The sequence below is a fragment of the Nannobrachium achirus genome (genome assembly GCF_963921795.1).
Source record: "Nannobrachium achirus genome assembly, chromosome: 4".
Taxonomy (NCBI): Eukaryota; Metazoa; Chordata; class Actinopteri; order Myctophiformes; family Myctophidae; genus Nannobrachium; species Nannobrachium achirus.
The window spans coordinates 40,318,698-40,330,679 of NC_137813.1; the positions used below are offsets into that span (position 1 = coordinate 40,318,698).

The window sequence follows — 11,982 nt, forward strand, 5'->3', positions numbered from 1 at the left end:
TACAAATGGAACAAATTGGACCCTAACAGGTCCATTTGTACACTGTCAAAGTTAAGGGGAGACCTTGAAATGTCCAAGTTTGAGAACCACTGGCTTAGCAGGAAGCAATAGGCATTGCTTAATGCTTTTCAGTTAGCGTCTGCAGTGCCTTAAAGGGGCCCCACCGTTCTGTTAAACTGGGAAAACGAAACCTGCAGCTTGCTGAAGGCACTGACGCTGGGAATCCCCTTAAGGTACATCAACAGACTTATCTTCAATGAATAAACCAACTTAATTTACTGTACATAAAACACTTATCTAAAAACAGTTTGCAAAGGGATTTTCTGTACTGCTGTATTACTGCATTTTTGCATATTTACTATTTACCCATAGGCAACTCTGGATATAATATATACAGTAACTGGATAATTAACATAATGAAAAATGTATTTGAAAAAACAATTCTACCTGAAAGAAGACAATTGTTAAAAAAAAAAAAGATTTATTGTAATGAACAGTGTTGCTTTTACAGTAAATTGCAATATACCATAATTAGAGACAGTAGCAGACCTCCTCTAGTTGAAAGTTTCACTCAGATAGTCCTTTGAAAGAAGAATTTGAAATGCAGCATTGGTAAATTAAGGGAGACATTATGTAAGGGACAACCCTGAATAATGTAACACTGACATCACTTCAGTTAATCAAAGCTAGTCATAAAAAATAAAATAAAAACTCAATACAGACTACTCAACTAGCAGGCTCTACCACAAATCAATTGTTTCCAGAAATGTCTTAAAAATAAGACTCGAGTTAACAGCATTGCAGGTACACTTAGGAATCAATCACATACTGACCATCATACAAGGAGTCACTGTTGTACCAACAGTGGAGGTTTGAATACAAGTTTGATTTTGAGTGTTGTGTAATTTTTTATGAATAATATTCCTATACAGTGTCATGCAACGACAACCATTATAGGTAATGACTCATTGGTATGGAATAAATAGTAGAACAATAAACTACCTATCGTGTTATACAGCATGTATCCAACAGAACTAACAAGAGCCACTAGATTGACTCCTGGTCAGTTTTCCACAAGTTAAAACAGGAATGGCAAGCTAACAAGTGGAAATGACTGACAGGGTCTATGTATAAACACACAGCAGAACAATGTCACCAACTGTCACCTGTGGACATCATCGAAAAGCAAAGCTACAACATGGCAGCATTGTAACTGGTCCAGAATGAAGACAAGCAGCAAATGACTCCCCATCTATTAAGCTGTCAAAATGTTTCTCAACAGCAAACTTCTCAAATGTTGTTCCCATCTCTTGGGTAACAATTTTGTTTTGCACAAGACAGTTGGACATCTTTGATGTCCACTTCAACAATCAGCCTAAACTAGTCAAAACTACTGCCTGTCTTGTAAAGAATGTGAAGAATTTAAAGTAAAAAAAAAAAGAAAAGAAAAAAATACTCTCCCACTCAAACATAACATCGTTTTTAAATCCTTCAAAGCTGATTGGCATGTTCAAGTGTATTTCAGTAACGGAAGGCAACGGTGGCTAAGGTCCCATGGTCCAGTCTCTAGAGAGAACTCAAAGAAAATTCAGTTTGTGTGATGGGTTAGGGTCAGGAGATTGGACTAACAAAAACATCATTTTATGTGACAAAATTAGGTTGGTCGCACTAGAATATTAACATGGCTGAAACGTGAGTGAAACTTTAAAAGGATACGATGATTTTCACTGGGACCCAAAACTTTGGTACACTGAATGCAAAAGGTATTATATTTCTCATTAAACGACTGGCCCCTTAGCATTGTCCAAAATCTTAACCATAATTTCCTTACAAGGCCAATAATTACTGTCTCTAATTAGTTTGTCAAAAACGAAACACAAAATTCTCTCTCTCTCTCACACACACACACCCACACCCACACACACACACACACACACCCCTTCATTACTAGTACGAAAATAGCTAGCAATGATTTCCTAGTGACATCTGTTGTTCGATGTTTGTGTGTAACCACGAATGCCACTTGTTCCTCTGTAAATAGGTCCATAAAGTCTATCACCATAGAGTCAATGGCCCATTTCACTTCTCAATCAGGCCACCATCCTTCAGCTTGAAGTAGAAGAACTTCTCCAGTGTGTTGGCACATTTGCAGTACTCGCTGTCTGGAGGGTTGTACTCGCGACAGTTGGTGATAATGCGCTGCAGGTCGGCAATGAAAAGTTTCTTGGTCACATAATATCTATTCTTCAACCTCTCGGTCATGGTCTTCAGGTCTGTGGGAGCAAAGACAGACGTGAAATTGCTATAATTTTCAAGTGAAAGTGAATTCCTCAAGTTATGATGATAAAGGCCGCCTCTTGTTCTTAATCAAATGATAAGCATGCATGTGTCACTAGCTCATTAATGAGCAAAGCACATTATATCATTTTTGTTGCTAGGCTATACGAAGTCTGACAACTAAAAGTCTTTGCACAATGTCTACTATTTTTGTCAGAAAGTAATATAATTCTACAATAAATACAGGTTCATCTTTTGTCCGTATGCAAACTGATCTGTCAAAATTATACATTTTGGATTAGATTTTCTGCATTTCTTTCACATTGGTTCTTAGATACCTTTGCTTGCTATTACTAATGTAGATTATTGCATATTCCTAAATTATGAAAAAGGACATGGTTTTGTAATAGCAATAAAGCAAATACTCAAAGGTGTGTGGCTTTCAGTGACGGTTATATTTTCCAAATCCTGTCATTCGTATGTGTACAGCATGTGGTAGGAACGCTCACCGATGGGGAAACGGATGATCTCATAATAATCTGGAGCTTCTGATTTCTTCACGGGTTCCATGAAAGGCCAGGCATCTGGATGAGTCTGGTGGAGAGACAAAGCTGGTTAGACATTTGTGTACAGTATGTATGCCTGCACACTCATGTGGTGACATGTTCTGATCCCAAACTCCTTCAGGGTGGACCAGGGGCATGACATGATCTACCTAGGCAATTGTAAAGTAGTTTATCACAACTTATTTAATAACAGCAATCTATAAGCCTATTTATCTACATCACGCTAATCTCTCAAGAACAGACTCTCTGATGAGAGAGAGGGGAAAAAACTAGCTAGCCAGATTGACATCACACAAACATCTATTTAACTTTTCAGAACTGTCTGGAAACACTTCCTCTTCGATGTCATGACTTTGCACAGTATCTACAGTACTTCCTGCCCGTCTCTAGGTGCACTCATTTAAGCATGCCTGATACTATCCCAGTCAGATAGTGGCATGTAGACAAAACTAAATTGCTTTTGCTTGCCTTACAGTTGCTGAAATCACAATAAGTTTCACAGTGATTAAACATATCCTCAATATATACACATTATAATCGTCCATATGAATACAGTCTGATCATGGAGTTCCTCACCTTAACCTGGGCCAGGAGGTTCTTCAGCATGTTGTACAAAAGATCAGGGTCCTTTACCTCCTTCCTATAAAAACACATTCAATTCGTAGTTGAACATTATCAAGTTGTAAGTCGATGCTTCCATACACTGTATGGTTGAAAAGATCACCAGCACTCATTTTAAGTCCTTTTAGTATTATTATTTATCAAATGATGGCCCAGCAGCCCAAAGCCCTCAGTGACGATTCATTTATCACGGCAGATATGATATTTAACTTTAATGACATATTTAAATGTATAATGTAAGTTGATCGGGTTGACACCTTCAGGATTGTCATACATAAATAAATATATATGTGAGTTCACAGGCTGTGAATTGAGACCCAGAAGGAGCCATGCCCTTCCTTTGTGGCTCAGTTTTTAAATGATCAAACTAGCGCTTACCCTTTCTCCTTGATACTGGGTTTCCAGCCTGTCTCCCCTGAAAACAAAAGTAAACAGACATTTCTTTAAGAAACTATCTCTTAAAATAATACAGACCATTATGATTTTACAATATGATCTTTCCACTTACTGATGCCTGGAATGCTCTCCACAGGGATCTGGCGTACGCCCTCTTTGAAGCAGGTGAGACCTGGGTACACCTTCCTGATCTGGGTCTGCTTCCTCTCAATCAGCTTCTTGATGATCTGATTTGCCAGTGGAAGACAAATTACTTTTTTAACACACTTTTTTGTATAATATAATATACAAAATAACACACACACACACACACACACACACACACACACACACACACACACACACACACACACACACACACACACACACACACACACACACACACACACACACACACACACACACACACACACACACACACACACACACACACAAATTTGTACCAAACGGGAAAAGGCCACACCATACATGTTTGTTTTCCCCCAGGAGGGATGGGGCAGGGGAGGGTTAGTTTTTGTTACCTCAATATCCTTAAAGAACTTGACAAGTCAAGGTGGGCAGACAAGGCAAGAATGCTGCTGACACTACGCCCTTGAGGCTCGCAAGTGACGTCCGAACGATAAGCGAGCAAAGCATTACGGTACGCTGTACACACCGGATGCAGCTCCCTTTGACTAACTACAATAACTGCAATTGCCATTTTTATAGCATCGGATCTACAACCACAGTCTGTTGTTGAGAACACAGGATTTAAACATGTTGAAGGTGTGTCAACATTTGTGACACACAACACCAAATCGCCTTTCACCAATTATGATCTTCATCAGGGTGTCACGATGAGATTTCGTTTTTTGACAAGTGTTTTAGCGACCATCCCATACCTCCTTCTGTCTCTTGATAATGTGGGAGAGCTCAGTGTAGGGGATCCTTGGGTTCAGCTCGCACTCCATGAGTGTTGCACCCTCGTAATCCTTGATGTAACCAAGGTAACGACTCTTCGGCACTTTGATGTCTTTGGAAAAGCCCTGGGAAGGAAAAAGGGGTGGGAGAAATCAAGTTTACCAGAAAGACAAGACCAAGGTCAGTGGTATGAAGAAAATGGAATTGGGAGTCTTTGGAGATCATTTTTGCGAGTACCTGCTTCTTGAAGTAGCCAATGGCATATTCGTCAGCGTAGGTGAGAAAATAGAGGATGCTGTGTTTGATGTGGTACTCCTTTAGGTGGTTCATCAGATGGGTTCCATAGCCCTTATATCAACAAGGACAGTGAACGTGACAATCTGGCAGACAGTGCTTTAACACAGACTCTGCTCTTATGCTCACAGTAACATACTGTACCTTGACTTGCTCGTTGGAAGTGACGGCACAGAAGACAATCTCTGTGAAGCCCTGAGTGGGAAACATCCTAAAACAGATGCCTCCAATGACGCGGCCATCTTTAATGAGGGCCAAGGTCTTGTGCTTCCTGTGTAGGTAGGAGAATTTCAAAACTCAAGAAAGCTCTGACCAAGTATTATGTAAGGCATCTCATAGATCTGTGGTGTGAGAAAGGTCTACCTACGGGTCAAACACTAGCCGTGTAATGTACTCTTTGGGCATGCGAGGTAACTGATGAGAGAAGACGTTCTGCAGGCCCACAAGCCACATCAGAATCTTTTTGTTAGACTTCTGGGAAAGAGAGTTCCCAATGACATGGAACTCTATGATGCCTCGCCTCTCTTCTAATCGAGCCGTTTCATCACGGGCAGCATTTGGCGTCAGCAAGTTTGTCTAGTGAAATAAAAAAAATTAAATAGGCACCATGTCAATTGCAAATATTTTATACATTGAACTAAGTCCCCAAACCTGATATCTCAAACTGACCAAATGACATGAAATGGCTACTCTGTCTGTGCTCACCTCCGGCCCCAGCATTGCAGCTGGGTCAGTAATGGTCATCATCACCTCATTGACCAGTTCCATGGGAATGTCTCCCATCACTCTGATCCGCTTGGCATCTTCCAGGGTCAGCGCCTCTGGGAGTTTACGCTTCTCTCCTGGCGACACAGCAATACACAAGTCATTTTACAAGACATATTTTGTGAGTGCCCCAAAAAAATCGTATTTCTCAAAAGAGGTACGAGACCCCACTAGCACGGCATTTGACAAAGAGAGCGACAACAGTGCTCAAAGACCTGTGATGGGCTCTGATCCCACGGTGTCCATACTGCCCATCGATGACACACTGGTGATACCCTTTGGGAAAGAGGGGGACCTCGACACAGCAGCAGGACTAATCACTACAATGAAGACAAACACCACAGTCATCAACTGACATGTTACATATGTGAAACTTAAAAGGTGAATTGTATTCAAAAGTTAATATTTTAAATGAAAATGTAAATATCGAAAGCTTTGCATAATTTTATTTAAATATCTTGGTATGAACTGGTGTTCATATCAAGTCCCCAGCTCAGTTCTCTACATGCAGTACCATATAATTCCAATGGAGGGCAGAAGGGTGCCAATTATGTATGAATAATTCACATGCAATCTGAAACATGGCTGGTGGTCTTTAATCTTTTTCTCTCTCTTTTTTTCTTTTTTTTTTAACAAATTCTAAAGACTTCGGCTTATTGGATTTATATATTGAACTCAAAGAAACCTTAGAGTTTAAATCAGGGGCAGGCAACCATGTCTTCCATCACTGAATGGTCGATTTTCAATAGGATTTTTGGTCAATCAGAGTAATTTGAAAACCCATAAGACGACAACCATCTAACATACAGTAGGAATGGCCTTTGCAGCATATCAATGGTCCATGTACAGTATGTAACCCGTTATTACTAGTAATCCACAGTTCCACATGAGACAATGCCCAAGCAGAATGGGAAGATAATTATTTTTGTCATGTTGAATAGAAAATAGCAGAATGGGAAGATAATTATTTTTGTCATGTTGAATAGAAAATGACATGTAACGTAATCTGTCATCTGTTAAAACTGTGCCGCAATGGTGAAGAAAGGGAACTTGGAACAACATATTGTGAAAACAAACCTTTTTCAGTCTACAGTGCACCGAGTAAAAGAAAGTTTATTGGACTGAAATCAACTCAACTAGCAACACAGCAGTCTGTTTTCATGAAGCCATTTGGTAACCCTAATCTTCAGCTAGTTGTCACAGAAAGAACCACAAGGACCCGTTTCCCTGACCTGTTTGGTGTCCAAGCTGTGCTCCATCAGATGCAGGCATGGTGAAGTCAGCCTCCCAGATGGGAGAATTCTCCCCATAGATTTCCTCTTCAAGCATCGACAAGAACCTGCAATATGTAAATACACACTAGACTTATGACATAACAACAAATACCTTTGATTTTGCAGTGTCCTATTTCAGTGCCAATCTGGCTGAACAATCAGACAGTAGTAGGGCCTGTCGCAATAAGCACAATACTAAAATATATATTATGCTATTAATAAGCCAACAACAGGAAATGTAAAACAAGCACCACACCTATGTTTTATGTATCTATTGCATGTATGTATATTCATGTGTAACATGCATTTGTCTTTGTAACAAGTCAGCCAACATCTTTGACTTCATTACGTGAGTGTCTCTGCAAGCAGGTCTGGCGAGGATGCGCTGTGATAGGCCAGTCTTCGCTTTGACTGGCACTTTTGCTTTGGTGCCTTGAAACTCATTGTCTCCCCTATACATAGCAATACAGTCAAGCCCCGAGCATGGACCCCCTCTATAAATGTATGGAAGGATGATTATTGCTTAAACATGTAACTTTGTAATTTAGTGGGACATAATATGCTATATGCTGTAGTTGTTAAAAAGTTAAATTCTGCTACTTTAATGCATGTGGTACTGTAGGTAAATTTTTCAAACTTATTACACTTATTTTATAGCCAGCATATCTGGAAAATAAATCCCCAACTAAGTTATTTTAAATCAAATCTAAATATTTTTCTGTTTACTGCTGCTTTTACTGAGCTTTTTTTCATATAATTGTTTTATTTGATGCATTTCTTTTGCACTCTTTTAGTGCTGTGTCGTAATGTAAAGCACTTAGAATTTGTTGTTAGCTAAACTAAAGCACACACACACTTACTGTAATTAATAAAAGGGATCTGTAGAATAGAGGGTATGTGCATGCATAAAGTGAATGGCAAATCGAGTAGCAAAGTGAGTTTAACATCATTTAACGTTGTGTAATTATGCAATCAGATAGGACTTTTCTGTTTGGATGTATGATAATGGTGATGATGTCACGTGCATATCCAGTAATTGTTTCAGTGTCAGACCAACCTAAAACCTGATGACAGGTAGCGGGTGAAATCTTGGAACTGATATGACAAATACAGGGGAGTGGTGGACCCAAAATATAGGTCCGTGTAGGACTCTATCACATATGTAGAAATATACAGTATTAGTGCCTAAAGCAATACATTTGTTATACTTTAAAAGATCCTACTCTTCATAAACTTGACAATACATAATTACATAATAACAATACACACAAACACTCTTCTGGTTGCACTTACTTGGGAAAGTGTGTGAGAATGAGTGTGCGCTTTTCTGGTAGCAGTTTATCCTTCTCTACTCTGAACTTCTCCAGAAGCTGACGACGTGTTACTGTGAAGATTGACTTGAGCAAGCTACGGCCAAAAACCTGAGTGGTTTCATAGCGTGGTAGGCTGTCGTTACTCTGTGGGACATGGCAGTAGCACAACCATCTGAAATTCAAGAGAATCAAATAATCAGTTAGAAATACTGCCATTGTACATAGTGGTGCCTTTCTTCTATTATGAATCTATTTAATGGTTTAAACTAAAGGGTAGGCACAATAAGCTTAGGCTTCACCTTACACCTTTTTTGGTCTGTTTATTTATTTGTATCGATGAAAGAAAAGGAAAATGCGTTGTATTACCCCAATGACCAAAAATAAAACTACTACTACTACTAGTGGTGGTGACACAAATAGGGAGTCAAGGGAAATTCTAAGAACAGATTATACATTATAAAAGTCCCACTGGAATTATAAATGTTCTTAAAAAGGTTGAATAAGAACACAGACCTAGTATAGTCCACTTTGTATGCTGTTCCATCATCTTTCTGAGAGCGCTGGCGGAATTGTGAGGGTGTCTCCAACTTCCAGTAGTTCAGGCACAAAAGGAACATCTTTGAAAGTTCAAACATGGTTTGCCTCTCCTTCGGTGCCAGGTGGCTGAACTTGTACTGAACAAAATTCAACACCCCCTTTGGAACAAAGAAAAAATATACATATATAAAGAAAATGTATTGTATAAGTAGGGTAGTGGTTGCAATGCTCCATAGCCAACTACTCAACCTCCTTCACTTGCTGTGAGAGGTAGTCTAAAACAACAGCTCAGTACAGTACGGACACTCTCTCATCTGCTTACTGTGGGTTCTCTTGCATTTCTTTTGTCCTACACTCTGCAAGTACTGTAGTGTATATTGTTTTATATTGTATATTTTGATTGAGTTGCATTGAACGTGATTAATTCTACCCTGCTGTATCTAATTGTAACTATCTTCTTAAATGTTGTGCTGCCTTAGGCATCTGAAATTCGCCCTGGGAATAAATAATGGTCTTATCTTGTAGTCAGGAGCCTGTCTCAGACAACTATGTTAGGAAAGCATGGCAGCCTTTCACAATTATTACACAATCACTTAATCAAAAGTAATTGAGATACTCAATTATTTTACATAATCCTCATGATCAATTCCCCCAGAAAAAGTCAATAGCTGAAATGGCAGATCTACCAGCTCACATGGGCTATTTCCACTATTTAAGTTATTAAATTATGTCAATCATTTATTTAGAAGCCTAATGAATGAATGTTCAATGCAACAACAAAAAAACAATTATTTGTATGGCAGTTGACTTTTGTCATCATAGTCCTATATAGCAGTTTGTCCACCTGCTCAATGTTGGGCTTTTCAAAGGGTGGGCTCCCCAGAGATCCCTCTACGATTGGCTGGCTCATCTGCAGGATACATTTTCTCAGGAGCTACAATAGTAAACCACAGAAGCAAAAGGTCCACGTCATGTCAGTGTGTCATTATAATACAGTGAATATATCTGTGATATCTAGGCACTGTGTGTATGTGTGTTATTCATATTGATACAAGTCATTGCTTGGTCACCTTGAAGAGGTAGAAGTAGACCTGCTTGGTGTCTGTGTCCTCTTCTTTATGAACAGACATGAAGAGGTTCTCCACATCCACCACCATCCCCAACAGCCTGTTAATCTCCTCTTCTGACACATTCTCCAGGTGGGACACATGGTCAGCTATAATAATAAGTTATAAACAAATGTTTTGGTTTGGGCTTTTTTAGTTTTTCAAAGGAATGCATACTATCACCTACGTTTAAAGAGATGCCACTGGGCTTTCATACCAAGGATAAGAATAAGGATAAGAACAGTCTGCTACACCAGTGGTTCTCAAACTTTTTTCATGGTGAGTACCCCGAAATTGACACTTATTAGCCCGCAGCCCCCATTTGAAAAGATATGCCAGGGACCCTCATATAAGAGAAGATTTATATTGTAAAATCAATGTTAATTTAACCCCCTGGAACTCCCTCAAGGAACCCTGGGGGTCTTTGAGAACCACTGTGCTACACAATACATTACAATGATGTGAGCCACATTAAATGTGAACCCAAGTTGCTGGTTTGTACCCAGGGCATGTCCACAGCTGCGACAGGGCTCGCTCAAGCTGGCGGCTTGCGGCTGCAGGTCCATACGAGTGGCTGTTGGTGGGTTTGGGTTTTTCCAGCCATTGCACTTGCATGTGTCATTGGCCTGCGAAAAGGCAGAATGTGCACATTACACCGAGGCATTTTAATTTGATTTAAAGCAATACATGTTTGAACTGGCTAGCTAGCTAATTGTAAATCCATATTCCAATGTTTGACAGCACATAACCGTTGCCTAAACTTTACATAGAACGCTGCAAACACGAGCTTATATGGTTTATTAGCTTTTGTTCACGTGCCCGCACGCAGTGTGATACACATTATCCTACATTCTATCGTTACCCTAGCAGTGCTTTGTTGTGCTAAACTTCAGCTAGCGGAGCTAGCTACCTTGCATGCGGAGAATACGCCAAGTTTCTCGAGCTTTTTCGCCCGTGGGAAAGCCCGGACCTGGGCTTTCTTCTGGCTCGCTCTCTGCTGCTGGCTGAGCCCCGGTCGGGCCGGGTCGCTGTTCCCTGAACCAGAGCCTGTCGCAGCGGCAGTCGACCCAGCAGAGCCACTAGTCTGGGCTTGGACAAGCCGGGGTTGCAAGGCCTGCGCCGCCGGGTCCGACATAGTATCCACGCTCGCCGAAACTATTCTCCTCTTCCAGTTCCCTGGTTGTTGTCGCTTCGAAGCTCCTCCTCTCCTCCCCCCGCTGCTACCCCCACCTCTCGTCACTGAGTGAAGTGCATTATGGGTGCTGTAGTCTTAGTGCAGGGGGTCTGGTCCCGAAAGAGACTCCAGTGGTCCTCACTCCTCAGGGTGTTCCAGCCAGGAAAGGTGGAGTTTAATTTCTAGAAATGTTTCACCGGCTAGTTAGAAGATGACATGAGCACCCTCTTTCCACTATGGCTCTTCTAAATCTAATAGAGCTATATAATAACTGTCCTAACCTAATAGGCGATACTGTACATGGCATTGATGGAAATGAGTGAGAACCACTGGCAACAGTCCGCCATTCCGAAACACCGCTATTCCGAAGCAGGGTTAGGGTTAGGGTTAGGGTTAGGGGTAGGGTTAGGGTAAGGGTTAGGGTTAGGGGTAGGGTTAGGGTTAGAAGTCAACGTTCGGAATAGCGGTGTTTCGGAATGGCGGGGTGTAACCAGAACCACTACAGTGTGTTGGAAAGACCTGACACATGCATTATGCATCAGACTGATGTGGAATTGTATTGACCAAGGCTCTGGTATTGACCGTTGTGCTGGCTCAGTTTAGCATTTTTGCTGCATATTTAGGTCCTCCCTGTAGTTACATGTCCCTGGAGTGACACACCCGGCATTTACATTGTTTAAAAAACAACTAATGCATTTCAAGTCTACAGAGCTGCAAACCCAGTTATACAAGGTGTTAATTTCAGCCTTCCAAATTCCA

At 40.6% G+C, this 11,982-nt stretch overlaps 1 protein-coding gene across 1 annotated transcript; it reads right to left on the minus strand.

Moving 5' to 3' along the window:
* Positions 1 to 506: 506 nt before the first annotated feature.
* On the minus strand, positions 507 to 11,199 carry kat2a (K(lysine) acetyltransferase 2A). Its single transcript, XM_080724102.1, has 18 exons — positions 10,960 to 11,199; positions 10,552 to 10,675; positions 10,014 to 10,159; positions 9,788 to 9,877; positions 8,920 to 9,101; positions 8,387 to 8,578; positions 7,052 to 7,158; positions 6,035 to 6,139; positions 5,760 to 5,896; positions 5,422 to 5,630; positions 5,199 to 5,325; positions 4,998 to 5,108; positions 4,742 to 4,885; positions 3,973 to 4,087; positions 3,843 to 3,879; positions 3,420 to 3,483; positions 2,787 to 2,871; positions 507 to 2,273 (listed from the first exon to the last, which is right to left on the minus strand). The coding sequence occupies exons 1-18, from the start codon at positions 11,182 to 11,184 to the stop codon at positions 2,080 to 2,082; spliced, it is 2,394 nt and encodes a 797-aa protein (XP_080580228.1). The 5' UTR covers positions 11,185 to 11,199; the 3' UTR covers positions 507 to 2,079.
* Positions 11,200 to 11,982: the final 783 nt, after the last annotated feature.

Coding starts and splice junctions, on each gene's coding strand:
- kat2a (XM_080724102.1), bottom strand. CDS start 11,184: ATGTCGGACCCGGCGGCGCAGGCCTTGCAACCCCGGCTTGTCCAAGCC. Junction 9,878..10,013: donor TCTACTTCTACCTCTTCAAG/GTGACCAAGCAA, acceptor TTACTATTGTAG/CTCCTGAGAAAATGTATCCT. Junction 3,484..3,842: donor CCCAGTATCAAGGAGAAAGG/GTAAGCGCTAGT, acceptor GTGTTTTTATAG/GAAGGAGGTAAAGGACCCTG.